This window comes from Rhinolophus sinicus, chromosome 1, assembly GCF_057876585.1.
Source record: "Rhinolophus sinicus isolate RSI-liver-muscle chromosome 1, RSI-T2T, whole genome shotgun sequence".
NCBI classification, from domain to species: Eukaryota; Metazoa; Chordata; class Mammalia; order Chiroptera; family Rhinolophidae; genus Rhinolophus; species Rhinolophus sinicus.
The window spans coordinates 86,355,181-86,373,939 of record NC_142501.1 but is presented as its reverse complement, the minus strand read 5'-3'; the positions used below and the strand labels follow the sequence as shown (position 1 = coordinate 86,373,939).

Sequence of the window (18,759 nt, the reverse complement as noted above, 5' to 3'; positions counted from 1 at the left end):
AAGGAGAGATGACTGAAGGTAGAGAGTATTGATAAAAAGCTATGATGTCACTGATACAATGGGTGGTGGTAAGTTTGAATTTATCCTCTGAAGAATATGTTTTGAAGTTTGAGGAAAGGAGGTAAGTTGGATACATATAATTTTATGTGTTAGGAACTGGAAAAATCAAGGCAGATATTCCTGAAGGATATCCCCTCCCCCCCCTTTTGGATAAAGTTGGAGATAATAGCTGAATGTCAGGCAGCAGAGACTGAGAATTTCTAGAATATTGAAGCTTTTATGCAGTTATTGAGGGGAATGTTTGCGGGTGACAAGCTTACTAAGTGAGAGGATTAATGGAGGCTGGAGCCTAGAAATTTGTATTAGCACCAATTTGTGGAGTTTTGTGACTTTGCTCTAACAGTGCTTAGAAATGTAGGGGTGGAGGAAGCAGATTGAAATATCGATCTAGGATTGGGCTTTATGGGGGGTGGCCGTATTAGAAATTTGGGGGTAAAAGGAAATGGAGAATATAGTTGAAAGAATAAAGTTGGTTTATATCCATATGTGAAGTTCAGGAAGAGAAGCTAGTCTTATTCTAAATAAGCTTGAAGAAAATTGAGGTGAATGTCTCTGTGACATTGAAGAGCAGAAATGAGATCATGAAATTGGAACACAGTCAGGAAGTTGTGGTCACAGAGTAAGATAGATGAAATTTTTCATCTGGAGCAACTTATAAGGTTCTACACGTGAGGGACTGAATAGAATGAGTAAAGGTCTAGGAATTAAGATGATGTGCATGTTGAGGCTTTGCTCTTAATTCTCTATGCATTTTGTATTTCCCGGGAAACTGGCAGAAATTGGGATTAGAGAAAGACTAAATCAGGTCTCAAGTCTTCAGTGAATAGAGGGTAGAATAAATAAATGACCCCAAAAGCAGCATGAAACTTTTACGTAAGGAAGAGAATAATGGCAGCGAAAAACCAAGAAAGGGGCAACCTCCCCTGCTTGCCAACCAGAAGAACAGGCCTTACGTATCAGGAGTTGAAGGGGAATCAGTGTGTATAAGGAGAATCACATTTTAGTTATGCCTTGGAAATAGTGACTATTCTGGAAAAAAAGCTAAGGTTCTAGACGATTAGTGGAACGTGGAGACGGGTCATTAGTGGCTGGAAACAGGATGAGAACAGAGAGGTTAGGTGGCCTTTCATCTTTTCATGATTGAAGCTTGGAGGCGTGAGGAGTATGTTTCAAAGTGACTGATTTCAAATATTGGCATAAACCGTTGAGGATAACAAGTGGTTGCTAGCTCTGTCTTACAAGGTGCTGTGGGCTACAATAAGATTTGAAGAGGGGCTTTTTAGGGCATTGTTTTGGATGTGGGCTATTGCACTGTACTCCATGTAACATTATTTTGGTAAAGTAAAAGAAGAGGCATCCCTTGATGTATCGGTAGCAGATACATTTTGTGGTACTGAAGTGAGCCTTCCTGAGTGTGTATGTTAGAATGCAGTCATTTATATTTCTGTTACTTCAACAAATATCTTAGAACATGTGTCTTAGATACATCAATGAGTAAAACAAACAAAAATCCTCACCTTTGTGGAGCATTTATGCTAGGGAGGGGGCAGAGGTAGGCAGATAAACATGAAAAATAAGTAAATTATTTAGTGTTGTTAGAAGGTAAGTGCTATGGAAAGAAAAAAAATATTCAGGAGAGGACATATTGGGAAAGGTTACAATTTTTAATGTAATGGTCAGGGTCAGGACTGATTGAGAAGGTGACCTTTGAGCAAACATTTGAAGGGGAGGGAATGAGCCATGTGACTGAGGGGGAAGTGTTGCAGGCAGAAGCGTTAGTGCAAAGGCTTCGAGGGGCGCGTGTGCCTGGTGTGATTAAAGAATGAGAGTCCCATGGGTCTCAAATGGATTGAACAAGAAGAGCAGTAGGTGGTGAGGTCAGAGTGTTACAGTAAGAATGTGGTGAATTGAAGGGTTTTGTTGTTGTTATATTCCAATTTGTTATCAATAATATAGATTGATATTAAATATATAGTACTAATTATTTAATTATATTTGCCATGTTAACATGTAATGATTAGTAAAAAAAAGTAAGACTAAGAGTTTGCGTCATAAAATTTATTATCAATCATTTTATGTTTGAGGAATAACTTTTTAAGTTCTCTATCCTTAAGGTTAGTAGTTCTCAATTCTTTACAGAATGACTTAGAACAAGTACTGCGTCAAATTGGCGATAAGGACCAAAAGATCCAGAACCTTGAAGCCTTATTACAGAAGAGTAAAGAAAATATTTCCTTACTAGAAAAGGAAAGAGAAGATCTTTATGCAAAAATTCAGGCTGGTGAAGGGGAGACTGCTGTTCTTAACCAGTTACAAGAAAAAAACCATACCTTACAGGAACAAGTAAGCTTATCAAATCTATTCTATTTCTAAAATTTACTTTTATCTCTCTACATCTTAGAAAGTGCTTTATTTAAATGATTCTTTATTCTGGTTATTTTTAGTATTTTTTTATATTATATATTTTTGACAAATACCATCTCATTTACCTTAGAGGTATGTTGTTATTGTAGTGAAATTAGGTTAACATGTTTTAAGAAAGGAAACCTCAGTTCATGTTCCAGGATTTAACTTATTACCTATGTGACCACAAGCAAATTATTTCACCTTGTTAGCTCAATTGAAAAGTAGAGATGTTATTAATAATCATACTTGCCTGGTGGCATTTTATTTTGTTTTGAAAAAAGAATGAATAACAATATCTATATATATACACTGAAAGTACTAACCAAGTATTAGTTGTTACTGTGTATTGGTTAGCATACAGACTTAGTGCTTACTTATTTTTTGATAAGGTATATGTCTTTGGAATATATAGCTAAGGATAATTTTGGTGTTACTTATTCTAAAATTTGTGTGTAGTTTAAAAGACACATAAAACTTAGATTAATACATTTTCAAACTGGAAAGAAATTATAGTTACTTTTTGGGGGGGGAAGAATTGTCCATTGAGGGAATTATAATTATCTAAATGAGAAAGTAGTAAAGTATCAGTAGGTCATAGCACTTCTCTAATTTGGATATTAGAATATAACACAAATTTTTCCCAGATTTCAAAGTTAGCCTTAGTTACCAGGTTTTTTTTTGTTTTTATTTTTTTTAAGTAGTGAAAAAGTAGTTTATTGGAAGAAAAAGTACACTTCAAAGAGGTAAAAGTGGGCCCGGGCAGAAAGCGGTGGCTCAAGGCCATTAATAGAAGAGAAAATACACTCCACAGGGTTTGGAGCAGGCTCCCAGCAAAGGCAAGGCTCACGGGGGGGCAGGGGTTACCATTTTTTATGAAGAATTCTTTACACTAGTGTTTAGTTCTAACTATCATACAGCTTGATGTTGCTTATTATTCAAATATGACCAGAAAAGCCTATGCATTTTTTTAAATAAAAGAATAAATAAAAATCTATGTACTTATGTCTCTGGTCATGTTGGAGGAGCTGGTACCTCTTAGGCTTCCCACCATAAACAACTAGAAAAGTGGGGGAAAAAATGTATAAAACCACTCTTTTCACCCCATGCAGGGCTTTGACCCCTGAGAAAAGAGAAACAGATGAAATGAGTCTTTTGGCCACTCCAACTTTAGACCTGGAGACATTTTCAAGACAGTGATGCAGCTTGGGGAAATCTAAGGAAAACACAGTGGTCGTCACTGAACTGAAGAGTGAGAGATTGAAGTTCAGGGAGGTTGAGGCAGCTCAAATTTGCAGGGGAGAATATCAGAGTGGAGGGAACATGGGGAGAAAAAGCTCCGGAAATCTGCATGAGGATCCACTTGAGCCTTTGGCTGAATGTTGTGCTCATAAGGTAGGATTCCATGAGGTCAGGTAACGAGCAATTATTAGGAGCTGTAGGCTGAAAAATGATCAGAACTCACAGGGCTGGGAGATGTTCAAGATCTAGCCACTCAAAGAAGAACTTAGGGGTATTCATTAGAAACCCCAGAGATGTAACATCTTAGAAGCAAAGCTAAACCAGCCCTTAGAGTAATAGCTAGTGCACACCTGACTTAACAAAGCGTAAAAACAAGCCTCAAAAAGGTCCAGTTGAACTATAAGTATATTAACTGGATGTTGGAACAAAATTCAGCATTCTTTAAAAGAAGACAATAAAACCCAGAGCTGTTACATTAAATATCAAAAAATTACTAGACATGAAGAAGCAGAAAACATGTGAGCTATATAGGCAGGAGAAAATCATTTGATGGGAAGAGACCCTGAAATGAGAGATGATGGAGTCATCAGACATATACTTTAAAACAGTTCTTAAAATATACTTATGGGTAAGAGAAAAACTATAATAATGGAAATAGAAGTGGAAACAAAAAAAAGAGAACTAAATAGAACTTCTAGAGATAGAAAAAAAGATCGAAAATGAAAACTTTGTTAATAGATTAAGCAAGTAGAAAACAGTATCAGTAAAAATTAAGACAACGTAATTGAAACTGTCCAAAATGAAGCACAGAGAAAAAAAAGGTGGAAAAAAATGAACAGTACCTCGGGGACTGTGGGACAGTGTCATGTAATCTAGCCTATGTATAATTAGTGTCACAGAAGGGTGAGGAGGAGGAAAATATTTATAGAAATAATAGCTGAAAAAAATTTAAATTTGATTAAAAATATGAACCCACATTCAAGAAACTCAGTCAATTCCAAGCAAGGTACACCAAGAAAACATCAGATGAATTGGACTTTTACCTAAATTAAAAATGTATACCTTTCAAAGGATACCATTATGAAAATAAAAGCCAAGAAACAGACTAGGATAAAATATATACAGTATATATATCTGACAATTCAGAAATATCCAGCTATATAAGGAACTCATTACTCAATGATCAGATCAGTGATTGATGCTAGAGATGAGTGGAGGGTACTAACTGCAAAGGGGCATGAGGAAACATTTTAGGGTAATGGAAATGTTCTCTATGTTGATTGTGGGGATGGTTAATGAGTGTATATGTTTATCAAATCTTCTCAAACTATACAATTAAATTGGGTTTTATTTTATGTAAATTATAGCTCAACAGCGATGGGTTTAAAAATAATAGGAATCTGTGAATTTGATATCATTTCGTACGATTTTGGGATACTATGTTTGCTTATTTTTGGAAAGAGATGAACAATTCTTTTTGAAAAAAAAACTTGCGGTATCCTATCCTACAGCACTTTAATATTCTCATGGTACTTAGGTTTGGGTTTCTTAATTCTTGTTATATCATTTGTGATCTTCATAATTAGAGTCTTGCTTGTGTGGCAGGTAATGCAACTGACAGAGAAGCTAAAGAATCAGTCCGAAAGCCATAAACAAGCCGAGGAGAACTTGCATGATCAGGTGCAAGAGCAGAAGGCACATCTTAGAGCTGCACAAGATCGGGTCCTTTCCCTGGAAACCAGTGTCAGTGAGTTAAATAGTCAGTTAAATGAAAGCAAGGAGAAGATCTCTCAGCTTGACATACAGGTAATATTGAATTATGCAATTTAATAGGAGTTTGTAGGAATAAAGCACTAATTTTAGGCCATCAAATGTTTTAAATTGTTTCCCTCTCTTTCTGTCCCTGCCCATGTCCCCATCACCCTCCTTTCTTAATGGAAAAAAAATTGGGAATAGGGATTAAGTAAAGGTTGTACCATATTTAGACAATTTGTTGAGCTTTCCTGTTTGTCCTTTTTTTCTCTCTTCTGGCAAACTACACCTCCTGAAACCACCGAATGTTTTCACTTTTCTTTGTTTTCATGAAGTCCTTATTATTGTTTTTGAAGTTCAAAGTAGTTGGATATTATACCATCAGCTTTCTAGGTTAAATATTTTCTGACTTTGATTTTTAAAAATTTAAAGATATGATTTAAAAAAAAAAAAAACACAACCTCTATATGGTACCATTATGTATTTCAGTATATATTCTTTCGGAGGCCAATATAGAAATTTTGCTCAATAAGTCAGTTATGGGGTGGGACATATTTCTTTCTCCATTCTAATCATTGGTTTCTTATACTATAGTAGAAAAAGTTACAGAAACATTCTGTGCCTTGATTTTCTCTGTTTGACTCCTAATTCCATTGAAAATAAGAAATAATATAACAGAACTTTGAAAACAAGGATATACATTTCTTTCTTTTTAAAATGTAATTATTTGTTAGATGAATTATATGACAACCCAATATGTGGCTGTCCATCTTAAGAGAGGAGAAGTGTTTTGGTGGCATACAGGGACATCTTTTCATCATTTATCCAAACATTATTAGGAGTCTTTTCCCCTACTCATTCCTGTTTGGAGAATTATCACATACTTGTTTTTCAGTGTTTAAATCCTTATGTTTTTTGCCAAAGGACTTAATTTTTAAAATTACTTAGTGACAAAAGCAATGTATGATCAAGTAAGGGGAAATCAAGAACTGAATACAGATTAAATGACTTGTAAATTTTGTTACAGATTAAAGCCAAAACTGAATTACTGCTGTCAGCAGAAGCAGCAAAAACTGCTCAAAGAGCAGATCTTCAAAATCATTTGGACACAGCCCAAAATGCATTACAAGATAAACAGCAGGTAGGGGAACCTGATGTAGTTCATACCATAGCCTAATGTTTTGGTAGATAAATTAATTACAAACATGCATAAAAATGATACTCAGTTTTATATGATGTTGTGATCGACTTGCTTATTCATACCCTTAATTTCTTTCTGAATTCAGAATAGTTGAGTGGTAGATGGTAGATGCAGGAGTCAGACAGATAAAGATAAAAGTATCATTTTTGTTTTTGATAAGCTCAAACTACAGTGCATCTATGGCTGAGCTTCTTAATATTGTATTTCTCCCCTAGTCTAGAACTTGTTGTGGTGCTGAAATATTCACTTCTAATTGTGGAATTGTTGCTTCATCCCATCAAGTGCCAATGACTGGAAAAGAGACCAGCTTCCACACCAGTTCTTAGCAGACAATCTGGGCCATGACTCAGATATACTTACTAGTTGGAAGCAGAAAAAAGCAACATGTATTCCATCCCAGTAATAAGAGTTACTCTCTTTTCTTGGGAGTAGGAGTATATGGGGCTGGAGGGAATATAGAAGTTACCTTTCTCAATACTTCTGATAAAGTAAAAACTTGCTACTTAGGGCCAAGATCAAAATGCTGGTAGATTATTCTTGCCTTTTACCAGATAGGAGTTTTTAAAATTTATTTTTTATTTGAGAAGTAATACTGGTTGCTGATCCAACTTTTAAAAACAATGTAGTAGTATATCAAGTTAACAAAAGAAAACTGTTTGTTATATTAACCCTAAACCCCAATCCTATTTCCTCCTTACCGTGTTTACCTGAAAATAAGACCTAGCTGGACCATCAGCTCTAATGCGTCTTTTGGAGCAAAAATTAATATAAGACCCGGTCTTATATTATATTGTATTATATAAGACCCGGTATTATATTATACTATATTATATTATATTATATTATATTATATTATATTATATTATATTATATTATATTATATTAATTATATTATATTATATTCCTGGTATTATATTATATTATACCCGGTCTTATATTAATTTTTGCCCCAAAAGACGCATTAGAGCTGATGGTCCTGCTAGGTATTATTTTCAGGGAAACATGGTAGATGGAATGTTTGCTATTAAATTTGGTATGTATCCTTCCAGACTTCTACAAGCACTGAACAAATAAACACACACACACACATTTTTCTTTTATGCACATAGAATCACTATGTATGTTGTTCTGCAACTTGCTTTTCACTTACATTATTGGTAAGTAAATCTGGAAAATATTTTCTAAGCACAAAATCAGTGCCAGAAACTATAATGGAAAATTACTTATAAGAATAACCACATAAAAGTTTAAAATTTATCTGCCAAAAATATTACTAACAAAATTCTAAAGCAAATAACAAAAGAATAAAACATTTTCTGAAGTATGTCTGATGAATGGTTAATATCCTTGATATTTAAAATACTTTTACATAAGAAATAAATGAACCTACAAAAAGTAAATGATCAAAACTATTAGCAAATATTCAAGTTCATTAAGAATTAGTTGCAAAGGAAGACAAAATGGAATATGCCCTTATTGAGATAAAATTGTGTGTGTGTGTGTGTATGTGTGTGTGTTTAATTAACACTGGAAGGTCTGGAAATGGCGTAGAAGAACAAACCACTTTTATACATTGCTAGTGGTGGTTCAACCTTTTGATGGTGGGAGGGGAAGCTGTTGGGCAATCTATTTCAAGAACTTCAGGGTTTTTCATATTCTTTAGCTCACTTTTAGTCCTTTATTTTAAGAGAATAATCACAGCTTTAAGGATGTTGTTTGCATCTCAGCTAATAAATGCAGAAAGTTTAGTAGCAATCTAAGAATCTAAAATAGAACATTTGGATAAAAAATGGTCTGTATCAATAAAATGGAAATTTATGCAGTCAAGTATAATGCTATTTTAGAAAATGTCACAGTTTCATGATGTCTTATTATCTAACAACAAATGCAGTTATGGTAAAATAGTATGTAAAGCAAGATCCTGTTTTTATTTTAAAAGTACAGATCAAAAATAGAAACTCACATACAGAAAAAACTGGAAGGAAAGTTATCAAAACATTAATAGTGATTATCTGTGGGTGGTGGATTTATTAATAATTTTTATTTTGATCTTTCTGTGTAACTAGATATTCCAAATGATTAAACAAGTGTCATAGATGTAATCATTTACATTTTTTAAAATGTTATTTTTAATAATGATGTCTTAAATAGTTAAGACATTTAATTATAAAAATATTATTTTATTATTAGCTTGTTTATTATTCTTTTCTGTCTTTGGCTTCCTAGAAAAAGTTACTGAATTGTTATTGCTTATAAACCTAGTATCTCAGACTGTACACAACTTCAGTTCCGATCCTTTATATTGGTGGATAAATTTAAGCTCTGAATTATCATTAGACTTATCAGTGATCTTACTCCAAATAACATTAGAGTTTACAGTTTTACTTTGACCAAACATATGGGCACTACACTAAAGTAAAACTTACCAAAATTTTCTTCAATTGTTCTCTACAGGAGTTAAGTAAGATCACTACTCAGTTGGATCAGGCTATTACAAACTTGCAGGATAAGCAAGAGCATTGCAGTCAGCTGGAAAGTCATCTCAAAGAATATAAAGAGAAACACCTCTCTTTAGAACAGAAAACTGAAGAATTGGAAGGTCAAATTAAGGTTTGTATTAAAAAAATTGAATTTAGCCATATTTTCTACTGCTGGAGCAATGGAAACTGATGACCTGGATGGAATCAAAGATTTTAAATTTGCAATCAAATTTGTGATATAAAAAATTTTTTAGTTACTTGTAATTTTTTGTTTCTTAATTTTGAATTCCACCCTTACTTTTAATTTCTTCATTAATGGGTGGCTTTTACAAATGACAGTTAACATATTTTTTGGTTCCTCTGTAATAACTAGTATTTCAGAGAGACTGTCAATCAGGTATGTACTCTATAATTACAAGGAACTTACTGGTTTTTGTTGTTGAACAAAAGTTTCTTTTGTTCTATCATTCCCATCTCCTCACCTTCTTATTCCAATATAATACCGAAGATATGGTAGACTTCTTCCTTTTGTAAACTTGACATTTATGCCCTTTGGATTTTGTTTCTAATTTAATAATTAATGTACTCTGTGGTAAACTGCTTCTGACTTTAACACAACTCAAGTGAAAGTGTTGATGTACTAAAGAGATTCAATGACCAGACATATCAGAGAAGGATTTGACCTGAGTTCTTTGTCCTTTACATTGGAACTACTATCAGTTAAACAAAAATTTCTCAAGTTTATATACACATATACATGTAAGTTATACCTTCATAATCAAGTGAGGCACTTCTGTACGATTATACAATCATGGGATGTGTGTGTGTGTGTATATATATATATATATATATATATATATATATATATATATGAAAAATTACATTTACAATTCTGTTTATGGGTTCCTTTTTTTTTGTTCTTTATGGCCAGAGATAACAGTAATGACATTATGTAATGGTTGAAAAGAACAGAAAAACTGTCTTATTGAAAAGTGTCTAATGAGAATTCCATTGGGTATCTTTTTAAGTAGTTATTTAGAACCAATAGTGTCTATTGTGATTATTAGATCTTTAACATTTTGTTATTTTAGGAAATATTCCATATGTTTTTCAATATATTGTTATAAAATTAATATTAGTTACATCAAATATCCAATATCAGTGTCAAGTAAGAGCCACAGGTACTTAGATTAGTTTATAAAATACTTAGGGTACAGAATTATTATAACTATACAAGAAAATGCATTGCTTATAGATATTCAACATAGCAGTTTGATTTTATAAATTTGTAAAAATGTACAGTTATGTGTATATGTGTGAGACAGAAACTATACTAAGAAGAACAATCTCTAGACCAAGAGATTAAAGAAGCAAAATCAGAAATTTATTTGGCTTTATATTTAGGGTCAATGGGTGTTAATGAGAAGGCTGACATGACAGTTGCATTTTAGTTTTGAATATCTATAATTACATCAGTGTTGCTTACTGTGAATATAAAGGACAATATATTTTAAGTGGACCCATACGTGAATTTTTGCTTAGTTTTTTCATACTTGAGTTAATAATTTTTATTCAAGTTACAAATGTAATTATTTTAAGTTTATTCTCTTATTCAGAATTAATTTTAAAAAGTAAAAACTTAGTGATTGTCATGTGTAAAGCCTGCTTCTAGCTCCTCTGAAAGATTCCAAGATAAATAACTGCTTTAATCAGCAATGGATTCAGAATTATTTTTATTCTAACATAAATATTTTATGGTTATTTTGTGTGTCATGTCAACACCAATTTGAGTATAAAACAAAAATGTTATAATATTTAATAATAATTATTGACATTAAAATTTTTACTATATTATATATCTTCCATAGAAACTAGAAGCTGATACTCTTGAAGTTAAAGCAAGCAAGGAGCAAGCTTTGCAGGATCTACAACAGCAAAGACAGCTGAACACAGATTTAGAGCTTCGAGCCACAGAACTCAGTAAACAACTTGAAATGGAGAAAGAAATGTAAGTTAAACTACTTAAGGGAGAAGATTATAATCTAAGTATTAGAATTTCCTTAAGATTTCAATTTTGCTATCACAGTGCTTAAAGATTTATTAAATGTTTCTTTGTGTTGATTCTATAAACTGCTGATGTTAATAGGAATGAAAAATAAAGCAGTCATAACATTGAATTTACCTTCACTAGAAAGGACTGAAAATTTGACTCATCTAGACTCTTTTCAGCATTGATACAGTATTCATTTCTCTGGGTTAAAGCAATTGTTTTGAGTTGTTTACCAATTTGAAAAAAATAACATAAATTAACAAATAAAGGTGTGTTTATATATATATATATATCCCGCAAGAGCAGTCAGGCTTCTGCTTTGAGGCACTGGACCAAGTGGCTAATGGATATTTTCTCTTGTAAGAAATGATCTCTTTTAGCTTTTCCGATGCATTTTGGCAGATTGCCTATATTTATAAGCACATTTTCAAGCCTTTCTTCCTAGCTGGTTTGCCTTACATTTTTTGGTGGTATCTTTCAATGACTAGAAGTTTTAAAATTTATTTAAATTCAATTTGTCATTTTTTTCTTTTATATTTAGTATTTTGTATCCTTTCTAAGAAATCTTCGCCTATTCTCAGGGTTTATGAAGAATTCTATTATATTCTCTTCTAGGAGTTTTGTTGTTTTAGTTTTCACAGTTAGGTCTAGGTTTCACCTTGAGCTTGTTTTTGTGTGAGGTATGAGGTAGGGGTCCAGGGTCACCTTTTTGCCCATACATCATTCAGTTGTTCTAGTATCATTTGTTAATAAAACTTTTTTTCTCTCATTGAGTGCCTTGGTACTTTTGTCAAGAGCAATTTACCTAATATATGTGGGTCTGTTTGTGGAGACTGTCCCATTGGTCTGTTTGTCTGTGTGGTACCCTGACACCAGTACCATCCTATGAGCTTGTGGTGGATCACGCCAGTTGTGTCAGTCTTCCAGCGTAATGCTTTCCCAAGATTGTATTGACTCTTTTAAGTTTGTTACTTTTCCATATACATTTTAGTATTAACTTGTCCATTTCTACAAATAAAATTATTGGGTTTGGATCAGAATTGCAGTGAATCTGTAAATCAATTTAGGAAGAATTAACATTGAACTATATTGAATCTTCTAATCCATGAGCATGGTATATCTCTTCATATATTTAGGTCTTCTTTAATTCTCTGAGCAACATTGTGTTATTTTTAAAATAGGAACCTTGGACATTTTTTGTTAAATGTATTTATAAATATTTTATGTATTTTAATGCTATTGTAAGTGGAATAGTTTTTAAAATCTAATTTTCTGATTGCTTGCGGCTTGTATAAAAGTACATTTGAGTTTTACAAATTGACTTTTTGCCCTTTAACTGTGTTAAATTCACTTTTTTGTTTTAACACATTGCGTACTGATCACGAGAATCTTCACAAGGGATTTAAACCCCGCCGTACGCAACGTGTTAATAGTTGTTTTGTAGAGTTCTTAGAATTTTCTGAGTACACAATCATGTTATCTGTGAACAGCAACAGTTTTACTTCTTTTTTACCAGTCTGTAGGCCTATATGTCTTTTCCTTGATTTATTCCTGGCTGACATGTCCAGTAAAATTTTGAGTGTAAATACTAATAGTGGACATCCTTGCACTGTTCCCAGTCTTAGGCAGGAAACATTAAATGTTTCATCATTAATTTAGAGGTTAGCTGTCGGTTTTTCCTACATTCCTTTATCAGATTGAGGACATTCCCTTCCATACTAGTTTTCATTAAAAAAATTTTTTTTTTTATTAAATTTATTGGGGTGACAATTGTTAGTAAAATTACATAGATTTCAGGTGTACAATTCTGTATTACATCATCTATAAATCCCATTGTGTGTTCATCACCCAGAGTCAGTTCTCCTTCCATCACCATATATTCGATCCCCCTTACCCTCATCTCCCACCCCCCACCCCCCGCCCCCCTTACCCTCTGGCAACCACTAAACTATTGTCTGTGTCTATGAGTTTCTGTTTCTCATTTGTTTGTCTTGTTCTTTTGTTGTTTTTGGTTTATATACCACATATCAGTGAAATCACATGGTTCTCCGCTTTTTCTGTCTGACTTGTTTCGCTCAGCATTACTCTCTCAAGATCCATCCATGTTGTCACAAATGTTCCTATATCATCTTTTCTTACTGCTGAATAGTATTCCATTGTGTATATATACCACAACTTCTTTATCCATTCATCTATCGAAGGACATTTTGGTTGTTTCCATGTCTTGGCCACCGTAAACAAAGCTGCAATGAACATTGGAGCACACGTGTCTTTATCTCTAAATGTTTTCAGATATTTTGGGTAGATACCCAGGAGAGGGATTGCTGGGTCATATGGCAATTCTATTCATAATTCTTTGAGGAACCTCCACACTGCCTTCCATAACGGCTGCACCAGTCTGCATTCCCACCAACACTGTATGAGGGTTCCTTTTTCTCCACAGCCTCTCCAACATTTGTTATTATTTGTCTTGTTGATGATAGCCATTCTGACTGGGGTGAGGTGATATCTCATTGTGGTTTTGATTTGCATTTCTCTGATGATTAGTGATGTTGAGCATTTTTTCATATGTCTATTTGCCATTTGCATGTCCTCTTTGGAGAAATGTCTCTTCAAGTCCTCTGCCCATTTTTCAATTGGGTTGTTTGTTTTTTTGTTGTTGAGTTGCATGAGTTCCTTGTATATTCTGGATACTAGCCCCTTATCGGAGGCACTATTTGCAAAAATCTTCTCCCATTCAGTTGGTGGCCTCTTTATTTTGTCAATGGTTTCTTTTGCTGTGCAGAAGCTTTTAAGTTTCATATAGTCCCATTCGTTTATTTTAGCTTTTACTTCCATTGCCTTTGGAGTCAAGTTCATAAAATGCTCTTTGAACCCAAGGTCCATAAGTTTAGTACCTATGTTTTCTTCTATGCAGTTTATTGTGTCAGGTCTTATGCTTAAGTCTTTGATCCATTTTGAATTAACTTTGGTACATGGTGACAAATAGCAGTCCAGTTTCATTCTTTTGCACGTGGCTATCCAATTCTCCCAGCACCATTTATTGAAGAGGCTGTCTTTGCTCCATTGTATGTTTTTAGCTTCTTTGTCAAAAATTATCTGTCCATATTTATGTGGTTTTATTTCTGGGTTCTCAATTCTATTCCATTGGTCTATGTGTCTGTTTTTCTGCCAATACCATGCTGTTTTGATTATTGTAGCCCTGTAGTACAAGTCAAAGTCAGGAAGTGTGATACCTCCATTATTGTTCTTTTTCCTTAAGATTGCTTTGGCTATTCGGGGTCTTTTGTGATTCCAAACAAATCTGATGATTTTTTGTTCTATTTCTTTAAAATATGCCATTGGGATTTTGATGGGGATTGCATTGAATCTGTATATTGCTTTGGGTAATATGGCCATTTTAACTATGTTGATTCTTCCAATCCATGAGCACGGAGTGTCTTTCCATTTCTTTGTGTCTTCTTCAATTTCTTTCAAAAATGTCTTATAGTTTTCAGCATATAGGTCTTTGACATCCTTGGTTAAGTTTATTCCTAGGTATTTTATTCTTTTTGCTGCAATTGCAAAAGGAATTGTTTTTCGTATTTCTTTTTCTGAGATTTCATTGTTAGTATATAGGAAGGCAATGGACTTTTGTGCGTTGATTTTGTAGCCGGCAACTTTACTGTATTCGTTGATTGTTTCTAATAGCTTTTTGGTGGAGTCTTTAGGGTTTTCTATATATAGCATCATGTCATCTGCAAAGAGTGATAATTTAACTTCTTCATTCCCAATTTGGATGCCTTTTATTTCTTTCTCTTGCCTGATTGCTCTGGCAAGGACTTCCAACACTATGTTGAAAAGCAGAGGTGATAGGGGACATCCCTGTCGTGTTCCTGAACGTAGAGCAAAGGGCTTCAGTTTTTCTCCATTAATTATGAGATTAGCAGAGGGCTTGTCATATATGGCCTTTATTATGTTAAGGTATTTTCCTTCTATACCCATTTTATTAAGTGTTTTAATCATAAATGGATGTTGTATCTTGTCAAATGCTTTTTCTGCATCAATTGATATAATCATCATATGATTTTTGTCCTTTATTTTGTTTATGTGATGTATCACATTGATGGATTTGCGTATGTTGAACCATCCTTGTGCCCCGGGGATGAACCCCACTTGGTCGTGATGAATAATCTTTTTAATGCATTGTTGTATTCGATTTGCTAGAATTTTATTTAGGATTTTTGCATCTGTATTCATTAGAGATATTGGTCTGTAGTTTTCTTTTTTTGTGCTGTCCTTACCAGGTTTTGGTATCAGGGTAATGTTGGCCTCATAAAATGAGTTAGGGAGTACTGTCTCTTCTTCAATTTTTTGGAAGAGTTTGTGCAGAATTGGTATTAGATCCTCTTTTTAGGTTTGGTAGAATTCACTAGTGAAGCCATCTGGTCCTGGACTTTTGCTTTTGGGAAGGTTTTGGATGACTGATTCAATTTCGTTACTGGTGATCGGTCTGTTTAGATTTTCCAGTTCTTCATGGTTCAGCCTTGGAAGGCTATATGTTTCTAAGAACTTGTCCATTTCTTCTAGGTTGTTGAATTTGGTGGCATATAGTCCTTCATAGTATTCTTGGATGATCCTTTGTATTTCTGTGGTGTCCATGATAACTTCCCCTTTTACGTTTCTGATTTTGTTAATCAGTGTCTTCTCTCTTTTTATCTTAGTAAGTCTAGCCAAGGGTTTGTCAATTTTGTTAATCTTTTCAAAGAACCAGCTCTTTGTCATATTAATTTTTTCTATTGTCTTTTTGTTCTCTATTTCATTTAGTTCTGCTCTAATTTTTGTTATTTCCTTTCTTCTGCTGACCTTGGGTTTTACTTGTTCTTCTTTTTCTAGTTCTTTAAGGTGTAACATGAGGTTATTTATTTGGGAGTTTTCTTGTTTCTTGAGGTAGGCCTGTAATGAGATAAATTTCCCTTTTAAAACTGCTTTCGCTGCATCCCAAAAATTTTGGTAGAATGTATTTTCATTGTCATTTGTTTCTATGTATCTTTTGATCTCTCCTCTAATTTCTTCTTTGACCCAGTCCTTCTTTAAAAGTATGTTATTTAATCTCCATGTATTTGTGTTTTTCCCCGCTTTCTTTTTACAATTGATATCCAATTTCAAAGCCTTGTGATCAGAGAATATGCATGGTATGATTTCAATCTTCTTAAATTTGTTGAGACTGATTTTATGTCCCAATATATGGTCTATCCTTGAGAATGTTCCATGTACACTAGAAGAGAATGTATAGTCTGATGTTTTAGGATGAAGTGCTCTATAAATGTCAATTATGTCCATTTCATCTAATGTGTCATTTAAGGCTGCTATTTCGTTATTTATTTTCTGTTTGGATGATCTATCCATAGCTGTCAATGATGTATTTAAGTCCCCTAGTATAATTGTATTTTGGTCAATTTCTCCCTGTAGTTCTGTTAGTAGTTGCTTGGTGTATTTCGGTGCTCCCTGATTGGGGGCATAAATATTGATGACTGTTATGTCTTCTTGTTGTACAGTCCCCTTCACCATTATGAAATGTCCATCTTTGTCTCTTGTTATCTTTTTCACCTTGAAGTCTGTTTCATCTGATATCATTATGGCTACACCTGATTTTCTCTGGGTACCATTTGCTTGGAGTGTCAATTTCCACCCTTTCACTTTGAGTCTATGCTTGTCCTTGTAGCTGAGATGTGTCTCCTGGAGACAGCATATGGTTGGGTTTAGTTTTTTGATCCAATCTGCTACTCTGTGCCTTTTTATTGGTGAGTTCAGTCCATTTACATTTAGGGTGATTATTGATACGTGAGGATTTCCTGTCATTCTATCTTTAGTTTTCTGGCAAGGCTGTGTCTCCATTGTTTCTTTGCCTTTTTGTTGTTGTCTATTATTTCTGAGTGGTGGCATTCTATGATGTTTCCCTCTGTTTCTTCTTTTATTTCAGTATATATTTCAATTCTGGATTTATTTTGAGTGGTTACCCTTAAGTTTATGTAAAAGAAAGTATGATATTTAGAGTATTCCATTTTCTTCAGCATGCTTACTTTCTCCATTCCCATATTCCGGTTCAGGCCTTTACTCTCCCCCTTTTTGAGTTGTGGTTGCCACAAATTGTCCCTGTTGATGGTGGTCGAAGAGCCTCCTTTAGTATTTCTTGTAGTGCAGGTCGTGTATTAGAAAATTCCCTCAGCTTCTGTATGTCTGGAAAGGTCTTTATTCCTCCTTCATATCTAAAGGATATCTTTGCTGGATATATTATTCTTGGCTCATGGTTTCTCTCTTTCAATAGTTTGAATATTTGGTTCCACTCCCTCCTGGCTTGTAGAGTTTCTGCTGAAAAATCTGATGATAATCTAATGGGCTTTCCTTTGTAAGTTACCGTCTTCTTTTCCCTGGCTGCCTTGAGGATTCTTTCTTTGTCGTTGATTTTAGACAGCTTCAATACAATGTGCCTTGGAGAAGGTCTGTTGGAATCGAGGTAACTAGGTGTTCTATTTGCTTCTTGGATTCGAGGGTCCAGTTCTGTCCACAAATTTGGGAAGTTCTCATCGACAATTTGTTTGAATATATTCTCTGTTCCCTTCTCTCTTTCTTCTCCTTCTGGTATGCCCATTATTCTTATATTGCTCTTTCTGATGGAGTCAGAAAGTTCTTGTAGAGTTCTTTCATTTCTTTTAAGTCTCAAGTCTCTTTCTTCTTCTATTTGTGTCATTTCCAGGTTTCTATCTTCGATGTCACTGATTCTTTGCTCCATCTGGTCAACTCTACTACCTAAGCTGGTTATTTCATTCTTAGTTTCTTCTATTGAGTTCTTAATCTCCAGAAATTCTATTTGGTTCTTTTTTAAGATTTCAATCTCTTTCGTAAAATGCTCATGCTGTTCTTTGATTGAGTTTCTGAGTTCCTTTAACTGCCTATCTGTGTTTTCTTGTATCTCGTTGAGTTTTTTCAGAACTGCAATCTTGAATTCTCTGTCATTTAAGTCACATATTTCTGTATCTTTAAGTGCCTTCTCTGGAGATTTTTCACTTTCTTTCTGAGCTATCTTGTTGCCTTGGTTATTCATGGCGATTACTGGTTTACTATTTCTCTTCCTAGACATCTACAGGAGTGACTTCTGCAACAGGTTGATAGAAAGCGGTCTTTCTTTTGTTTGCCAGTACTTGTTGGTAGAATGTTTTATTATTTCTCCAACTGCAACTTATTTTTCTTCTCCCACACGGTAGTGCTATGTTTTCTCTGCACAATTCCAACTTCTCACACAATGGGGGGATTCCCTGGGAGACGGGCTTCTCCTCTGTTAATAGTTCGTCTAGGTCACAGGGCGCAGTGTCCCGGTGGGTATGCGGAGAGCTTTTGATGTTCCAAAGCTCTTCCAGCTCCTGATTCAGAGCCCGTATATTTCAGCAGTTCTGTTTACTCCTGCAGGGATCCGCCCAGATAGGTGGGGTCAGGGGCGGGGTGAGTTGTGAGAGGTGGCCCAGAGCAATGGCGGCGACCACCACCACAGCCGGTCCTGCTTCCACAGCTCTCTCCCCTTTGCTGGAACTAGT

At 34.3% G+C, this 18,759-nt stretch overlaps 1 protein-coding gene across 8 annotated transcripts in view; it reads left to right on the top strand.

The window, feature by feature from the left end:
* EEA1 (early endosome antigen 1) overlaps positions 1-18,759 on the top strand; it is a 114,384-nt gene that overhangs the window by 67,955 nt on the left and 27,670 nt on the right. For all 8 annotated transcript variants that reach the window (XM_019710311.3, XM_019710309.3, XM_019710310.3 and 5 more), the window contains 5 exons: positions 2,200-2,403; positions 5,311-5,511; positions 6,485-6,598; positions 9,113-9,268; positions 11,007-11,146. In XM_019710311.3, the coding sequence (XP_019565870.3) occupies positions 2,200-2,403; positions 5,311-5,511; positions 6,485-6,598; positions 9,113-9,268; positions 11,007-11,146 (815 nt within the window). The remainder of the gene's footprint in view (positions 1-2,199; positions 2,404-5,310; positions 5,512-6,484; positions 6,599-9,112; positions 9,269-11,006; positions 11,147-18,759) is intronic.